The sequence below is a fragment of the Notothenia rossii genome (genome assembly GCF_949606895.1).
Source record: "Notothenia rossii genome assembly, chromosome: 4".
NCBI lineage: Eukaryota > Metazoa > Chordata > Actinopteri > Perciformes > Nototheniidae > Notothenia > Notothenia rossii.
Window position 1 is genome coordinate 87,242,291 of NC_136902.1, and position 19,310 is coordinate 87,261,600.

At 40.6% G+C, this 19,310-nt stretch overlaps 1 protein-coding gene across 2 annotated transcripts in view; it reads right to left on the bottom strand.

Moving 5' to 3' along the window:
- si (sucrase-isomaltase) overlaps window positions 1-19,310 on the bottom strand; it is a 110,161-nt gene that overhangs the window by 76,782 nt on the left and 14,069 nt on the right. The window contains exons 1-8 of one of the 2 annotated variants that reach the window (XM_079679291.1): window positions 9,634-9,760; window positions 8,180-8,303; window positions 7,527-7,612; window positions 5,728-5,848; window positions 3,361-3,470; window positions 2,919-3,070; window positions 1,265-1,436; window positions 130-229 (exon numbers count right to left, since the gene is read on the bottom strand). In XM_079679291.1, coding sequence (XP_079535417.1) covers window positions 130-229; window positions 1,265-1,436; window positions 2,919-3,070; window positions 3,361-3,470; window positions 5,728-5,848; window positions 7,527-7,612; window positions 8,180-8,303 — 865 coding nt within the window. In that variant the 5' untranslated portion in view covers window positions 9,634-9,760. Of the gene's footprint in view, window positions 1-129; window positions 230-1,264; window positions 1,437-2,918; window positions 3,071-3,360; window positions 3,471-5,727; window positions 5,849-7,526; window positions 7,613-8,179; window positions 8,304-9,633; window positions 9,761-19,310 lie in introns of those variants that run through there. The other variant, XM_079679290.1, reaches the window with a different exon arrangement.

Consider the following 19,310-nt stretch of genomic DNA (forward strand, 5'->3'; position numbering starts at 1 on the left):
TTCGTATTCTCTTTTCACACTGCTGCCTTTACAAAACATGTGGATGTCTCTTTTGCTGCCCTGAGAACAGTGTGATGTGTTCACGTCCTTTGTAGCGTGTGTTTGAGTTTGTTTTGTGTTTATCTTCACCCATAGCATTGCTGTTCATGAGAAAGACCCCGAATGATTTTCCGCTCTCGTCTTCCAGACAGAGGAAGAAGGGATAGTGTCCGTAGAGGTTCTGTGTTCCCTGAGGGGAAGGCAGAGAGACAGAGGGATGAGGGAGAGGTGTGAGGCACGGGGGAGATGTATCGAAGCTGAGGAGGCACGTTGGGACATTGCTGCCTAATCAGCTTACAATGCATTCAATTAGAAGCCCTTTGGGAAGGAGAGGACACATGTTGGGAGCATGTACACATGAAACTTCAACACATGCACACACACTCACATGCATACATACAGAAGAGGATTAGGGATACAAAAAGGAATAATTCAGACTCAGAATTCTGGCTTTTTCCCAGACACAAATTGAAATTCTGTGAATAAAGTCAGAGTTTGAAGGAAAATAAATATCTCACTTTTTTTCTGAATATCTAAAAAAATATCACTTGGTCGGATCTCCAAATACATGTCACATGCAGCCCTAATCTTCTTCATTACATGCACATACACACACACACACACACACACACACACACACACACACACACACACACACACACACACACACACACACACACACACACACACACACACACACACACACACACACACACACACACACACACACACACACACACACACACACACACACACACACACACACACACACACACACACACACACACACACACACACACACACACACACACACACACACACTGTTGTTGGCCACTCTCACTGCCAAACCCCAGTTTTGCCACTTGACACAAATGCACACCTTCGCATTCACACAATTGACCCCCAATGATTTCAGCCTCCGGGTGAAAATTGGCCGGCAAATTGTGGGAAATGCTGTTATCGACTTAGAAGGCTCTGTTATTTTAAACCTCATGTGTAAGCAGAAGTATGATTTGACGATCTCTCATCGTTCGCTGTAGGTGTGTGTGTGTGTGTGTGTGTGTGTGTGTGTGTGTGTGTGTGTGTGTGTGTGTGTGTGTGTGTGTGTGTGTGTGTGTGTGTGTGTGTGTGTGTGTGTGTGTGTGTGTGTGTGTGTGTGTGTGTGTGTGTGTGTGTGTGTGTGTGTGTGTGTGTGTGTGTGTGTGTGTGTGTGTGCACTCCTCACCCCATTAGGGAAAGCGTCTCTGGTGAAGATGGGCCAGGTTTTCCAGTTTGTGTCGTGGCGAAACTGTTTATGCACATGCTCTCCCAGGCCATAGATATTATGGGATGGAAGCTTAGCAGAGATCTGTAAGTACTGATCCGCAAACACCAGTGGAGCCATTGTAGTGTCAAACCTGAAAGAAAATAACAGGAGACAAAAACAACGGGTCAGCACTGGGAAGTGAGAAGATGTGGTTAAAAGAGACAGAGAGAGCAGGTGAGAAAGAAAATGTGAGGAAAGAAAGTGAGATACAGTGAGAAGAGGGATTGGGAACTAGACATGTGGAGGAGTTGAGTTGTAAAAAGAAAAAAGTAAGGTGAGGACAGAACATCCCATCAACTCTAATAAGCCCTGAGGGTAGCTTTCTCCTGCCTTCAAAACAACACATACACTGGTAGATACAACAGCAATACAGAGCTTTCTCTCTACAGCTGCTATAACAAGGTCGAGACAAAATAAACAAGTACAGTTTGTAAATGCAGTAAAAATACCCCTCTAAAGAATAGTCATGACAACACGGAAAACGTCCAAATAGACCAACATAAAGAAAGTCATTATGATAGTGTATATAATAACTTTTTGAGTTGAAAAAGGGAATGATGCCAATTTTCAAATGTTTACACATTTACTCCTTTGTTTACTTCCGTAAAATAATGACATCACTATTCAACACTTGCGCTTCTATTGGCTAGCACTCCAACACATTTTAAGTGATAGGCTAAGGGGCGGGACATCTCTAAGCAGTTGACCAATCACAACAGAGAAGGCCAGCTAACCAATCAGAGCAGACTGGGCTCTGGTTTCAGACAGAGGGTGAAAAGAGGTGCTGCAGCACAGGCAGTATGAGAGAAATAAAAAGCTTTTTCAACATTAAAGCCCCGGGGGAAACACAAAATAAATATATTAGTATGTAAGTATGAAAAAATAATACTGCAAACTGTGTTCTACTAAGTAAATTGTATTCCGAAGTTAAAACACAACAAGTGGGGGGGTCTGGGGGGGAGATGGGTGACATGTTAGGGTTAGGGTTTAACCCTAGGGTTTTCGGACCCCCCCTGACCCCCCCAATAAAGCAAAACTGCACGTTTCAGAGTGGCCTTTTATTGTGGCCAGCCTAAGGCCCACCTGTGCAATAATCATGCTGTCTAATCAGCATCTTGATATGCCACACCTGTGAGGTGGGATGGATTATCTCGGCAAAGGAGAAGTGCTCACTATCACAGATTTTTACAGATTTGTGAACAATATTTGAGAGAAATGGTTATTTTGTGTATATAGAAAATGTTTTAGATCTTTGAGTTCATCTCATGAAAAATGGGAGCAAAAACAAAACGGTTGCGTTTATATTTTTGTTCAGTGTATTTTTATTTGTATTACTTGCACTATTTTAATTATTTTGTCTGTTTTATTGTGTTGCGACATCGGAGGAGGCTGTGACCTAAGATTTGCATTGACACATACACTGTAGCTATGTACACATGACAATAGAAGTCTTAAACCTTGAATCTTTTGTGTTTCCTTCACTATCCACATGACAAACAATGTGATATTCTGGTTTTCTGTCCCTGTCTAACACAAATACACAATCAAACACACACTCATTGTAATCACTCACAGGACTTTTTTGGTCTCCTTCCTTTGCACAACAAGGCCAAAGGGTGCGGTCGTCATCGACAGGGTGTTGCTGATGGGGCTGGAGGGGTTGCTGTTGAGGCTGCTGATGTGCTCATGAGGGACTTCAAACCTCTGCTTGTTGGCATCAGAGATCTGAGCAGAGAGAGGAGACACACGGCAATGTGAGCGTGGCCTCGTACATCACGGTCATGTTCCTTCTTTCCTGCGTACATCACTATTCGTGTCCTCTTTTGTTCCTTAGCGGTCGTGTTAAACGTGCTTTGATAAAAAAATACTTTTGAACTTGATTTGACTGGACTAGATTTATCTGACAACTTCCTCTGTTGTTGTCTGAATGCGTATGAGTGTGTGGATGTAAGTGAATGTTAAGTTGGGTGTGAGAAAGAAGGTGTGTAACGTAGATGGTGCTTGTCAGTGCGTACCTTAAAATGGAGTCGGTTGTTAGTCTGCATCTCTGCGTGGAAAGACAGCTCTGCTATATCAGCCCCAAACAAAGAAGGAGAAGCCATTCTCTTCAGACGGGCATTCATTACTGCAAAATCAAAAAGGAGGGTAAAAGTTTTAATGAATTTTCACGATATATCACCTTTAACTTCTCAATCACCAGAATAATCTTTTTTTATTTTCAAAGAGTCAATAAAAACGACTTTGGTAAGTATTGTAGCTTGAAGCCTTGTGATATTTTCCTTATTTTGGGGGTTTAAATCCTGGTTTTGGCGTTTTAGGGAAGTGATATTATTCACCTTTGATGAATAAGCTTGGAAAATAAATAGATTTTTTCGTTTTTGTTCAACAACATTAAAAATGTCAGGAAATACCCCACTGGTGGATATCTGAAGCTTCTACGTGTCATAACAACTGTGATTGCTAACAAGCGGCTACATATTAAACGTCATCACGCCGAACATTAGCCGCCATTATCTTAGCGGTGCGGACATTCAACTGCCATGTAGCTCATTTTAACCATTACGTTAGGTATTTAATTTTAGAGATTGCATTAATTTGTGATACTATTCAAGGGAACAAAACGTGAAAGTATCATAAATGTAATTTTTTGCCATAGGTATTTTTTCCGCATTATTCCAAAATCCATGAAAGAAATCCCATAGTTAGTCGACGGAGCCCTTGCTATGCTAACTGTAACGGAATATTTCTGTCTTACTACTAAGTGTCAAAGAATAATTCTTCCTTACTCCTAAGATATTTATCCTTATTCTGTGTGTCGAGATTTACGACCATCCCTGCTTCTAATCTCCCGTAAGGAATATGTTAATGCAGTCGTATGTTGATACTAGGTTTTATAGCTGGTGGGCACAGGGGGGGTTTTACGACAATGAGAACGCTGAAAGAGAAAGCTCCACAGATGTGAGAGACATCTCCTGTGTCTGCAGATGTTTACGCCCATCCCCAATATGTGGATTTGACTCTCTGTAAACTAGTTAAAAGGTCTATCGAGAGATAGGCTGGGCAGAATTGACATGACAACCCAACAGTGCAGTCAGAACCTTTTGCTGCTTTGACTTGTGATTTGAATTCCCCGGCCATTGACTTGTAATAAACATCATTGTTTGACATCAAAGCTCCAACTCTCCTCGTGTCTCTCTGAGTCCTGACTCTCCATTGCTGCAGAAGTTTCCCTTACACTAACTTCTGGATCAGCCTGTACAAATATATCATCAATCCACCACTCTATTAATATGTTTATATGTTATTCGAAAACAAACACCTCAGAGGTAAAACCCAGGACAAATGGTGGTGTTATTGCGGGTTATAACCTGCTCGATGAATGCCGAAACCATCTTCAACTATTCATTTAATAATGGAGTACCCATGTTCGAAATAGTCTATATCCTATTAAAGATGAAAAGTGAGTGGTCTATTAAACGATCACAATGTCCTCCACTGATATCTAGAAGCTCTAGAGAGTAAATGTTGGATGAGCTGTGCACCTGCTGCATTAGTTACCCAGACAACCTGAGTGCATTGAAATAAAAAATTACAACATTGAATCGTAACATGACAAATATTTATTCATTACATTGATAAGTGAACTGCAACAATAAAGCAAACAACAGCAGTTTGAGCACATAAGATTCATCACTGGGATGGGAACGCTTTGGAACGCAGGTGTATTCCCAGGTTATTTATTTACCCGAATGTTCAAATTGTGAAATACGCTTACAGAGTCCACAGCTGCCTCGGAGGTAAACGTGGGTAATTTGCATAGTGGCCTTGAGCAATACCAAAGCAAAATGCATGTAAACGTGTCTGAAGAGAGTTGAACTAATATAGGGAGGGCTTTCATTTGTCTGCGATGGTTAAAGTCCCTGTTGAGTCAAATTAAGGCTATAACAGGGAGGGCAAGATAAATTATGCTCTTTAACTATTTCAATGTCACTATTTACATAAACACATTGTGCGTGTATTGTTCTTATGCTATTCAAACAATGTGCTAATGCAAATTTAGAGTTGATGTAAAGGTTCAATTTCGCTTGCTCTTACACAATAACTGAGATCACATAAGACAGTGAAATCAAGCAGAAAATAGAAAAACCTGCATGCTGCAAAGTCAATCATGTTTTCTGATATGCCATTCATGTTATATTTCCCAGAGAAGCATGCCTTAGGCTGATTGAGTTTTAAAAAAACGATGTGAGCGAGACAGACGGACAGATTGAAAGAATGTGGATCGGTTGGATTTAGAAAATAAGCTGTATGAAAAAAAACTAAATATTTCCACCACTCAAAGAACGTGTGAGAGGTAGATGAGGGTGGAAATAAAATGTTACCGTGAGGATTGGGCTGCTCCATGGATTCCACTGTGTATCCATGGTTGGTTGAGAAGAAGCACCAGGGGACGTTCCTCTCGTCCAGGGGGCCCCAGCAACATCCTCGCTCCTCACAACGCAGCTGTTCCAGCAGGGACGTTGATGTTGTTATCATTATCATCACCAGCATGGCCTTTATTAATGTCATTACTGCTACTATAAACATCGTTGTCATCATCATCATCCTCATCATCATCAGCATCATCATCATCATCATCATCACCGCTGTTTCTAATAATCATTAAAACCAGGGTAGCAAAAAACATCAACAGCTATTTAAATTGCGAGTAAGAATTGAGTTGTGATATAAATGTTTATTATGGAATCTCCTATCTGTAGAGTTATGCAGTTTTTTGGGAGCCTACTATTAAACAATGTTTTTAGTTTTCACCTGAAAGTGGGCATGCCCTCATTTCGCCAGGTAGTGCTCTTATATAAAACCACACAAAATCTTGGTCACATGACTCTATGTCAGCGCCAGAAATATAAAGGCTACTAATGTTCGATTTAAGATCACTTTTTAGCAACCACTGTTTTAAAACATGTAAAAGCTTCATACATTTACCGGTGGGGCATATTTAAGCAATAGCTCACGACAGGCCGTGGTGTATGGCCATTATATCACAGTTAAGGGGTGTGGTTCACTCATTTGAGATGTATACAACCCCCTTAACTTGGAGAGAGCTTGTGGCCACTAACGGTCATAATTTCTCTGCTTTGTTTCAAGACCCGCTTCAGAAATCTTTTGAATGGTGCTACTTTTCCAGTTGGTCTACCTGCTCTTCACGTAGCTCTGCATGTCGTCGTTTAGGTGCATTTTTTTCTGGAGATACACTGCTCAATCCACTCCTCAATAGTAAGGCCAGCCCGGAGGTCGAAGCAAAGGGATAATGTGCAGCTCGGCGGTCATTATGGGTAAAAGAACACCCGACAGGCAGATCAAAAATAGTCTGTTGTTACCGTTTGAACTACGTAGCAACGGCATGAACTGCTTCGATAGCGTTTTTGCGGACCTCTTTGATTACAGATTTGAAAACATCGTTGCTTGCTTTAAAAGTAGCACAATTCATTCTGTTAAACCTTGGAGAGTATCTAGATATCCCTGCCCTAATGCCAACGTAACTGGCAACTGAATATGTTTTGCCGTTTGATGTCTATGTCTGGGCCGTTGCATAAAAAGGAGGGTTTCTGCCTCGTTACTTCTCCGCTGTTTTCTTGTCCCAGTTTGAGAAGCCAAACTGTATACAGTTAAATCGATTAGTAATGTGAGCGTCCTTAACAACGATCAATAAGTCCTTGCTGCACATTATCCCTTACACGTTTCCATCTTAAGCTTTGTTAGTTAGTTAGTTAGTTTCGTAAGCAACGGACGTGATGTAACAGTTGTAACGGTTGTAGCTTTTCTCAGGCGCGGAGGGATACTCACTTGTTGTGAAAAGTAACTACAATTCTACCCGTGAAATACGCTCATTTATCACGGCTAAGAACCAATCAGATTGCTTGATTTGACTTGTCCGTTTTATAGATTGACTTATTTGATGTCCAATAACAAAACCTGAAAATCTCATTAGCTTGTGTTAACCTCAGATCTTATTTCAGGCATTGATCCAAAAACACATACAAAGACCAGCCTTTGAGACGAGAGATGCTAATGCTAACTTATTTCCTGGTACAGGACTCATTCCTGCACCACTCTAATCTGTTTACAGGTCCTGGAAAAACCTCGATAAACATTACTTTGAAAAAATAGTGACTCATACCTTGGAGGCTCCAGCGTCAGGGAAGCAGTCTACTCTCTCAGCCAGAGGAATGTTAGGACACTGAGGAACGAACACTTCAGTAGATTCTGCCAAAAGAGGAAATGTTTACTTAAAACAGAAAATTAGAATGAAAGCCCAATCTTACCATAATACAAGACTGCATACTCATTTGAGATTTATACTTATGTAGTTATATTACATTTTTCAATGATGGTTACCTGACCATAAAAAAGGTGAATATAATGTAAAAAATTATGCTAAAGGTCCTTGACAAATAAGGTTGTTTTGCAAATAAGGGCAGTCAGACATATAATGCAAATGTTCAGGTTCATATTTGTATGTTGTGCCTCTGCTTTGTTGAAAAGTTATTTATTTTTCTCATACTGCCTGTGCCGCAGCAAATCTTTTCACCCTCTGTCTGAAACCAGAGCCCAGTCTGCTCTTATTGGTTATTTGCACACCATTGACATGCACAAAACCCAGTCTAACACTCTACAGAAAACGTTAAACCCCAAAAAGCCTAAGAGGGCCTCTTTAGCCATTTCTGAAAAATTGGCCAAGCTTAGTGAAGGTTGACTTCCAACTTTTTTCCTTGGTTGCGTTCATGTTGCATATTCATGCTCATTTACGTATTTGTTTGCGTGTTCACTTACCATCTTTAACGGCTCCGCCTTCTCCGGTGACGAACAGAACTATGAGAGCGATGGCTGCCACCAATATCAGTGAAAACATGACCATTAATGTCACCTCCAATCCAGAGAAGTGCCTTTTCCCCATCTGACACACATAATCACACGCATACAGGGAGAGTGATTACAAAGGCCAACATCATTAACACCCAATAATGACTCCCAGTTTACTTAAGGCAAGGTCTCAAAGGTCTCAGAAAACGTCCCCGCTTAATTAGACCCATTGGCTAGACACACATGCATACACACATGCATACACACATGCATACACACATGCACCAAACTATAGTAAACAGAGATATTTTTCTTGCATTGACCTTGGACTCAGAGAAGTATTTCTGCAGTAAGGAAACTAACAGGACTTTTCAAAAAGAGAAACAGAGAGTCGTACAGAACTACCAGGCCAGGCCAGTCTTTGCAAAGGCACCGCTCATATCACTCAAGCAATTAGGCTCTGCTCCAATGTACTCTTGAAGACAAAAACAAGGTGAATGTCTTCATGTGTGTGTCTATTTGGGTGAAGGAGAGGCTTATAGCCATCCTGGTAAATGTGCTGTGAAGAGCAGGCGAGGGCAAAGAGAGATGGAGAGTCAAACGTGTGCATGCCCCCCTGCACACCATAAAGAAGCAGAATCACCTGCAAATGTAACACTGAACAAACACATTCACATTGGCCTCTCTCTTTCTCCATTAGAGTACACTGGGCTCCTAAAAATAGCTTCCACCCATAACGGCATATCGTTTTACTTCTCCAGACACACAGAGATTCTGATATGGGCACTCGCACACGCACTTTAAAAACACACAGGCCCTTTTTCGGCTGAACTGTTGACGTTCCCAGCAGTGCAGGTGATTTCAAATGATCTGATAGTTCATTTGAACTTTAGCTTAACGCATTTAGATACATAGAGACATATCTCTCTAAAAGTTAATGTCAGCCCAAGAGGAGGTTTGTCGCCTGTAATTATATTCAACACCGGCATAAGGAGACGTGGATCAGTGCAGGGGACTTCTGAATAAAGAAATCTGTCTACGCATCAGTATTCAAAGCCCTTCTGTTCCTCAGGGCTACACTGCAATTAACAGTGGGTTATTTACTCTGGTAGCAAAGCACTGTACTTAACCAGCATTATCATGAACAAACTTGGTCACAATCCGTCAACAGTTATGCAGATATAGCTGCATAATACAGACATCTCTGCAAGCTGTATGAAAGTCTAGGTCCAGGCTCTTTGTCTGAATACAATAGATGTTATCTTTTCATCACAGTGCTGCGTTAACTTTAAAGCTATTACAACACAATCCCATCAGCATCACAATCATCGTCTAACATTAACACATCCTAAAACTCGAATACCAAATCCGAATTGGTTTTATTTGTATTTCAACAGGTAGATTGTTTGCAGCTGCAGTCTTACCTTGGCTCTCACCAATGATCAGGGCAAAGTGCTTCTGAGTGCAAGTGGGATAGCACCTTTTGTACCACAGTAAGTGTTGCTGGGCTCACTACTCCTTCAGTGTGTGTGTGTGTGTGTGTGTGTGTGTGTGTGTGTGTGTGTGTGTGTGTGTGTGTGTGTGTGTGTGTGTGTGTGTGTGTGTGTGTGTGTGTGTGTGTGTGTGTGTGTGTGTGTGTGTGAGAGTGTGTTTTACAGTCTGATCATGCACACCCTAAAGCCATAAAATGTCAGATAACACTGTAGAGTGAAACAAAACAAAAACAGAAACCTAAAATCCCCCCATCAGCTTGTTACAATCTGGCGATCATGTTTGATGAGTTTATGAGTGAGCGTGTGTGTGCGCAGCGGATTATTATTCACCGAAAGATTAGGGTACATTTATTACATATTAATAAAATGTTTGTATGTAACCTCAGCTAAAGTTATCTTCACTTATCTTCACCCCAAAGTTAACATATCACTCATTAACACACACACACACACACACACACACACACACACACACACACACACACACACACACACACACACACACACACACACACACACACACACACACACAATTGGCAGTATTTATGTCAGTGTTTGCAGTAGAAACAAGCTTTAGAAACATTATAATTAAAAACATTATAATATTATGTATAATGTGTTGCCATTCAATCCTATGTGAGCCTGGCCATTATTTTGTATGTATGTATGATACTGGTTTCCCCATGTCTGTATAGCTATATGAGGCAGGCTTCAGGCATGGTAACCTTACACGTTCATCAAATGGGCTTCTTATGCTAAGTGATGTTGAGAGGCATTCTGGGCAGATGTTGCAAACGTGTAAATGCCTTCATCTCTCCAATATTATGGACACATAATCATTACTCCGTCCAACCTTCAGTAAGCAGTTTGTGGGAATAGACATTTACCGTCTGATTTTATGAATACATCCAATGTCTATTTGCTCTAACATTGACATACTGATGTGATTGTTCTTTCTCATTAAAGTAACAAGAAAAAACTGACTGCATTAAACTGAACATAAGATCAAACACAAGGAGAATCAGACTTCATTAGCATTTATCTGATTCCCAATCAGTTCAACCACTGACTGATCTCTATGGGTGAAGGAGCGGCGGGAGTAAGAGGCGGTTAAACCTTTGTCCTACTTGTTCATAAATTCTCATTCATCAGTTTTTATTATGGACAGGTGTTAGCTTAAGCTACTTAACTGCAAAGTGCATAGGTTATTCTTCTTCTGGCATTTTTACACCATCTTTGTCTTGTAACAATGCCTCCCAGGTTTGCTGGGGTGAAGACAGATGATTGCACCCTCTGCTGTGACATGAACCCAATGCAACAATCATCGTTATGTAGCAAGCCAGCAGAAAAGATTAACAATGCTCGTCTCCTCTCTGGCCTTTACACATGTGGAAGACGTCGGGAACCAATGATGTACAAAGAGAACTGGATACAGCGTTGGAGGCGGGTCTGCGTTCATTCCAATGAAAGTTGCTTTGTGGCGCATGAAGCCAAGACTCTGAGTACAAAAATACCCAGATGGTCCAGATTAAGCCCATAAAGCATGCATATTTATGCTTTCCTTAAGCCCCACCTCCAATGGGCTCCGTCATAACAGCGTCTCAGAGAGAGGAAATAACTCTGGATTCAGCTTTAGAGCATTTTACAACTTTTAGGACCTTTAAATAAGGGCTAAAGTGTTTGTATTGAACAGAGGGCCAAAAACACATTTTTGAGATCTGACCGAAATACCATTTTGTTGTTCTGAGATAAAAGTCAAAATGCTGAGATCAGAGTCAGAACCCTGAGAAAAATAGTTAGATTCCTGATATAAAATAATTCGGATTTATTTCTGAATCCAGACTTAAAATTGCTTTAGGTCCGATTTTATAGACATGAGGCCTTAATCCTCTTCCTTTATACTGGGCTGTAGATTTGTTTTAAAAAACTGCTCATTTACAGGTTTCTCTTTCTCCAATGTAAGACAATTGGAAAAAGTCTTCTTGGCCCCAATGACAGATAACAAGACACAGAAGCTTAGTACAACCAGTACCAACAAGAGGCCCCACGCAAAGTGATATGATGAGGCCCTCTGGTTCGCGAGCGACCGCGGGGGGTGCTAAACTAGTGTGGCGAAATCGTGCCGTGCCACACTCATGCGCCACATTTTCGGCCCCCTCCGCAAGGTGAGGCCCCAGTGGGTTGTGCGTTGGTGTTGGGATCAGGGGAGCACAGGTTCAAACCCCACTGCAGTCAGCATGTCGTTGTGTCCCTGAGACACTTCACCCCAAATTGCTCCTGTGGGGATTGCCCACAGTATTGAGTATGTACATCTTGGATAAAAGCGTCTAACAAGTAACATGTAATGTTTGGCCACCATAGGAATTTGCTTCTACGTCTGCTTCATTTTGTGGCGGCTTGGTTGGGACACATGGAAAGGCAAAGCAGGCAAATGGCGTTCGGCCTACAAGCAAATGGTTTTAGCTTCCATTGTCGAACAGAGATCACATTTGACGGGTTACAGACTCTATATGTTTGGCCAGGAATCAGCCTTTGAACAAATAGCTGCTCTATGAAGCTATCAAAGGCCAAGCTGAACGATCTCCACATTGTCCGTGGAATATGTCAGAATAGAGAGGAATGTTAAGCTCTGGTTTTGCATGATCTAATGGTCAGATATCCATCCATTCAAATGCACTCTGTAGCCTAGTATGTCATTCCACTAAACAAAATGCAGAGGATCAACTAAATGAGCTATTCCCTATCTAGGGACCCAATCATCTGCTCTTTCAACACACATCTTGATTGCCATAGACGATCGAAGAAGCCAAGATGAGGTCTGAGTGTGTGTGAGTAAGTCCATGTAAATGAGACCGTTAAAAGACAAAGGGCTTTCATATCTGTAATCATAATTTGGCTAAGAAACCTACAAAGACTGACTGTAGGAACGTCTATTGTTTGCTTTTGCACGTGCATGGGGGTGCAGGCGTCCAAGTCCGTCTCTGGTTATTCTGCTCATTCCTTTCTCTCCCTACAAATCCAATTCCACTCTGCCACTGCCAATTTCAGGTGCTCTCCCTCCAGAAAGCAGCGCCAGCCGATTTCAATAGAACAAACTGAAATTGGCAATTCACTCCCCCGTATCGATCCAGTCACTTTAAGACTAGGCACTCAACTTTGAGAGCTGCCAACCAACCAAGATTATGTGTGTGTGTGTGTGTGTGTGTGTGTGTGTGTGTGTGTGTGTGTGTGTGTGTGTGTGTGTGTGTGTGTGTGTGTGTGTGTGTGTGTGTGTGTGGACTTCTTTTTGTGAGCATGTGGGAATCCTTGCCAGTATACAAGTGAATCAATACCTGGATTGTTTACCTGAAATCGGTAAACAAGACTTTCTTTACTGGTATCATTTAGACTTGAAGCACACGTGCTGCTATGGATTTCTTTTTCGACTCTTGCTTTGTTTCCAACATCTTAATGACCATTTTGTCACACTTGAATCACAATAAAACACTCTCAAGGTCAATATAATAACTGTTTATGGTGTTTTTTTATCCAGCCCATTTACTCTTTCACAGTTTTAGTCAATGGGTAAAATAATTGTTTAGACCCAATGACGTCACATGATTGACACAGACGTTGTAGTACCGCCGTTTGGCCACTATGGAAAATCAATACCCGGATTGTTTACCTGATATGCGAATACAAGACTTTCTTCACTGGTATCATTTAGATGCAAACAAAATGCTCTGCCATGGATGTTTATTATTATTATTATTATTATTATTATTATTATTATTATTATTATTAGGGGATTTTATTACTTTTGCAACGTTTTTATCATCTAAATGACCACTTTGTAACTCTGGAATTACAATGAAACGCTTAGGGTCAATTTAACCCTCCTATTTTCTTCGTTTCCCCCCCCCCCCCCCCCCCCTTACTTTGGTGTTCGGTTCTGTTTGAACTGCTATTACATTAACACAAAAACCTTTAATCATCACCAAATGTCATTTAACAACCTTTCAGACTGTACATATTGTATCAGACTACTGGTATACATGAACAACTGCAGTAAATATACAAAGAACAGACACTGAACATGTATTGCGTGTGCCAGGTGAGATCCATGTGGGGGGATGGGCACATAAGAGTGTCATTGTTCTGTGTGTGTGTGTGTGTGTGTGTGTGTGTGTGTGTGTGTGTGTGTGTGTGTGTGTGTGTGTGTGTGTGTGTGTGTGTGTGTGTGTGTGTGTGTGTGTGTGTGTGTGTGTGTGTGTGTGTGTGTGTGTGTGTGTGTGTGTGTGTGTGTGTGTGTACTAATTCCTTTTCTTTATGACCGGGAACACCAATGGGTGTTACAAAGTTGACTAAATCATCCAAAATTCAATGAAGGTGGTGATCAGCAATTGTATATATTCAAATGTCTACTGTGAAGGATATCATAAAAGCCTTAATGCAATCGAATGTAAAACAAAAAAGTGATGATTGATGAAAGTAGTAAATAGGTCAGATTTGGCCCGAAGACGACAGGAGGGTTGATATCTGTTTTTAAAAGGTTTTTTTTTCTGGCCCATTCACTCTTTCCCAATGTAGATCAATGAGTGAAGTCTTTTGGGGGCTGATGTAATAACATGCTTGACAGAAAAGTTGTAATACCTTTTTACTGGTATTATTTAGACTTAAAGCATGTACTGCTAGATATTTATTTTTCTGGTCTATTTTACTTTTGCTACGTTCCAACATCTAAATGATCACTGTGTAACCTTTGATACACAATAAGACACTCTCAACGTAGTATAAGTTCGAGGTTAGTATTGATTTGTATCTTATGATCCTCTACAATAAATAATTTTCCCATAAATGCTATTAATATTTAACCATGCATATAAAGCTTTATGTAGCACTCTTATATAATGCTTGAGAAAGGGAACCATGCTGTTATATATTTATTTTTTCTAAAAGTCATTGACCTTTTACATTTATCCATCAAACCTCTCCATGTATTGTTACAAAAATAATTACCATGCATTTGCCCGATTTAAAAGCTCTCTCTGCATGTCGGTCATGAATTAGAGTAGATGTGTAATAATTTGTTGGCGCAAATCAGTATTTTGTATCCTTGAATTGCTAAACAAGTGTGCAATAATCCCTCTACTCACACCCCCTTCTAATTATTGGTGTCAATTTGTACTAGAAAAAAACTGAAGTTAAAGATTTGTTGAGTGTTATTGGCTAGCTGCTGTGTGGAGTGTAAAATTGCTGATTTCATTTTTAATAATTATAGTTATTGAGTGGAATCCATTTGTTCATGCTGTCTCCACATTCTCTTTTCCACACAGTAATACATGGACATTTTTTCAACCCTTACTGTTTGCTCTTTGCTAGCTAGCTTTGGCCGTTAGGTGCACACATGACCCAGAGTAAAAGATATGGAATTACAAAGGAAATACAGGTGGCCTACTGAGAGTCGTGTCTCTTAACATTAAAACAAATCTTGCAGGTGCTTCAACGGCTCAACGTAAACCAGATTCGACACAAGCACTCTTCATTCAGGCTTCACAGACTCCTGCTGTGAGCTTGAACTCTGTATTGAGTCTTTTTCTGCAGAAAAGCTTATAAAAGCCTTATTTTGGGGTTTTCCGTTCCTGTAGTGTGTTACATAGGCTTTCTGCTGTAAACTGTCTGCTAAAGCTAACATCCCTGTGTTCAGTTACGAAGGAGTTTATCTCCGACACCTTTATTTATTTCCTCAACGCTTCTATTGGCTAAAGCTCCAACACATAGTAGCCTACTTGATAGGCTAAGGGGCGGGACATCTCTAAGCTGTTGACCAATCACAAGAGCCGGCCAGCTCACCAATCAGAGTACACTGGGCTCTGGTTTCAGACAAAGGGTGAAAAGAGGTGCTCCAGCACAGGCAGTGTGAGAAAAATAAAGAGCTTTTTGAACATTAAAGCACGGAGACATGTCACAGGAGAGGGACAATGAATACAAGGATGTACCTGAAATGAGCATAATGTTATTTGTAAATATTCAAAGACAATCTCTTGACTTCAAATGTTATGTCTTTAAGATATTTCCAAAACAATGTAGAGTCTGTTGCAACCAAAGCTTTTCCAAACACCAGTTTGTCACACATTTGGTGTCACTAAACGGTTACATCCAGATCATGGAAAGGTACCACTGCTCAGAGACCCTGTTGTCGGGCCTCATTCATTAGAGGCCAAACAAAAACAATTTTCTGATTCCACTCTGTTCTCTCTGTAACTATACTTTGTGTGAGTCTCCAACTCACGTAAATGCATTTGCTTAACAAAACGTCAGTGGACCAATCATCACATCTTTCTGTTTCCAATACACACTCTGGTGTTGTAGTACCTTCACCTCAAATGTAACCCTAGTGAGGAAGATCCAAGGAATCTGCAATTAGCAAGTTGTTTCCTTAAATGTAGGTCTGTGTCCTTAACAAGCATCTATGTTTTGATGGTAGCCTAATAGGGAGGGGATGTAAACTAATTACAGTCCCTACAAACATGCTATTCAACACTCAGACAACACAAGCTCTAATTAACCCGCTGTCTTGGGCTTGTATGTGAAACTGAGAGCTTGTTAGCGGTCTGTAGGGATGGTAGAAGAAAGTGGAGAGGAAATCTTCACATCTCAAACATTCAAATAATAACTGATGTGATTATGGTTGCTGATTTGTGTCTTTTTTTATTGGTATTTTATTTTCCATTAAAGTCTGATGTTTCTTCCACATGCGTCACCCACACAGTATTCTGTAATAGGGCTTGTAATGCCACAGAATAACGTTTTGAGTTAGAAAAAAAGGATTATCTTCTCCTTGAGTCACACAGAAATAAAGCCTAGTAAATGGCAACATAACAATGAACTGTCCATGTTGATGAAGTCATTCAACAAGCAAGTATTTGGTGCAAGAATGAGTCCTAAAACCCGGGAATGAGTTAGCATTTGACCACTTCCAGGTGCCAGTAAATCAGCTTTTTGTAAGAAACCTGAAAATAGATTTGTGGTTAATACAAACTTACTAGATTTTTAAGTTTTGTTGTAAGACATAAGAAATATATCAGTAAAAACCCAACTGGTGAATGTCTGAAGCTTTTGCGTCATGAAAACGGCAGTTGCTAACAAGCTACTAAATAAGACTGGTAAACATTAGCCGCCTTTAGCTTAGCCTAGCGGTTGTTTTGTTAGCCGTGCGACCATGATGTTTGTATCCAATTCCAATTACGCTTCAAAAGTTAGAGAGTGGTGTCATTTTGTAGATTATCCTGCTGAACAAAACATCAATTATCATAAACGTGTTTTTACCGCAGAGCAATATTCCAAAATCCAATGGAATATTCCCATTAGCTTTTAATTGACTCCTGGTAATGCTAACTTCTGGATCGGCATGCACAAAAGTGTCATCGCTTCACCACTCTTATACTCGGTGTTGAAGTTGTGTTTGTGTGTGTGTGTATCTAACTGTTATATCAACAACGTAACCACTGCACAACTCATAATATGCAGGTGGCCTATCTAAGTGTTCCCATTATGCAGCACTCCCCATAAGTACAGCACAGATGTTGGACCCCTACGGTGGAGTAACAGCATTTTGAATGAAGACAGAAATGCACGAGAACAACTTTATCACACACCAAGCATTTGCTGCATCACTTCTAAAGGTAATGTCCTACCTACCTGCTGCCGCGCTCTGCTTGGTTTGACCATAGCAGACACACACACACACACACACACACACACACACACACACACACACACACACACACACACACACACACACACACACACAGGGTCGGATGGGCATATTTACACACAGTCAAGCATAAAAAGAATGCTAACAGCTGTCAGTGTTAAGCTTTGATAGCTGCTTTAAATGCACTTCATGGGCTAGACGCGATATAATGATTAACCACTCTGTGTTTGTTGTTATTCATGTGCGGTGCAAAGCTCACCAGTCACTACTATCTGTCGAAAGAAGGTCAAAGTGTGATTAATCCTTGCCGTCTTATGCCAGCGATGTTGTAAAACCCTGCGATGACCTTGTGAACTCCTCAGAGCCCCGGGTTCAGTGGAGTATCACACAGGAACTAAGAAAGAAGGAGGAATACAAAACTTCTCGCTCTCCTTTCATGTGTTAAGGACTCAAGTTTACTGCTGATGCTAAGCTGCTCACGCTCTGTGAAGTATCGCTATTTCATTATTTAATATCTGTGTGCTGAGCAGAAGAGGAAGGTGTGCAATACGTGTCTCTCTCTGTGCATGTTCACACAAAAAAGATTCTTCCTCACTTTACCACATCCATTCTGAAATTGCAGAACAGATTTAAAAGCTAATATCTGACACGTAATTATGTTAAATTGAATCTGCTGATAGCATTAAGTGTTGCCATTAAGGGATAAACACTGCGAGAACAACTCGTACTGTCAAGGATAATTATTTCAGTATTATTATGCACTTTCTCCATTTCTCCACATTACAATAATTTAGAAAGAATAAGTACTGATTAACTCCACAACAATTCTCTTCTGGAGTTATGAGGGACCTGCATTTCCTGTAAAGTAAACTGACCTTTGTTTGCAGAAGACTGGATTATTGCATATATAATATTAGCATTTGCAGAAAATGTACATGCACAAAAACCTATATAGGCCTAACACACAACGGGAAAGATTGTCTAAATCTAAACGTATACTTTACAATATACCTGATTCTAAGAAGGTCTGTTTCTAATCGAAGTTCTGAAGATGTTAATGTTTTGTTCTAAGACATTAAATACATCCGTAAAAATACCCCACTGGTAAATGTCGGAAGCTTGGAAAAACTTGGACCTATCATGCTATATTTGAATAATATAGTGTAGGACCATACATACCCATATAAGGCATATTTATACTTTCTATTTTTCAAAATACCAAACAGATCATGCATTTTAGCCATTCCTCATTTCGCTCAATTTAACACTGTCTTTGCATGGGCTGATTCTGTGAGAACAGCACCATCTACAGGCCTGGCATATGTACTACAGCGTCTCCAGCGCTTTCCAACGGCAATGTCCGTGGCTGTCTCCTCCTGATTGGTGGAGTTGGCCCAATAGCCCTACCGCCACTTATGTGACGTCATAGAAGTGTTCAAATCTGGATCAGTCTGTATCAGATCCATTGCAGCCCCTTTTTTAGAGATTTGGGTATGGAGGAAAATAGAGAGCGTTGTGTTTTCTGACACTTGGTGAGTTCCCTGGAACACCGGGGACACATATTCATGTATAAAAGACGTACTAAAGTGCATTTTGCATGATAGGTCACCTTTAACACTAGAACCCGCCAATGGGTACGTTTTACCAGCAGCTGTTTTTTGATTGCCTGTAACTTTTTTTCAATAAAATATTCAAGTCTCCCAGTCCGTGACTTTTCCTGAAAGTGTGTTATGTAGCACCCTCTGTTGTTAAAAATTGTCAGATTGAAAAAATTGCCCAAAACATTGCCATTTATACCCATTAGCACCAGGAGGTAATAGTTACCTTATAGAAAATGCAGTGATCTTTGCGCTATTGATCTCGCGTGAAAACTTAAACATGACGTGTTGCTATAGCAACGCCTGTTGTTTAC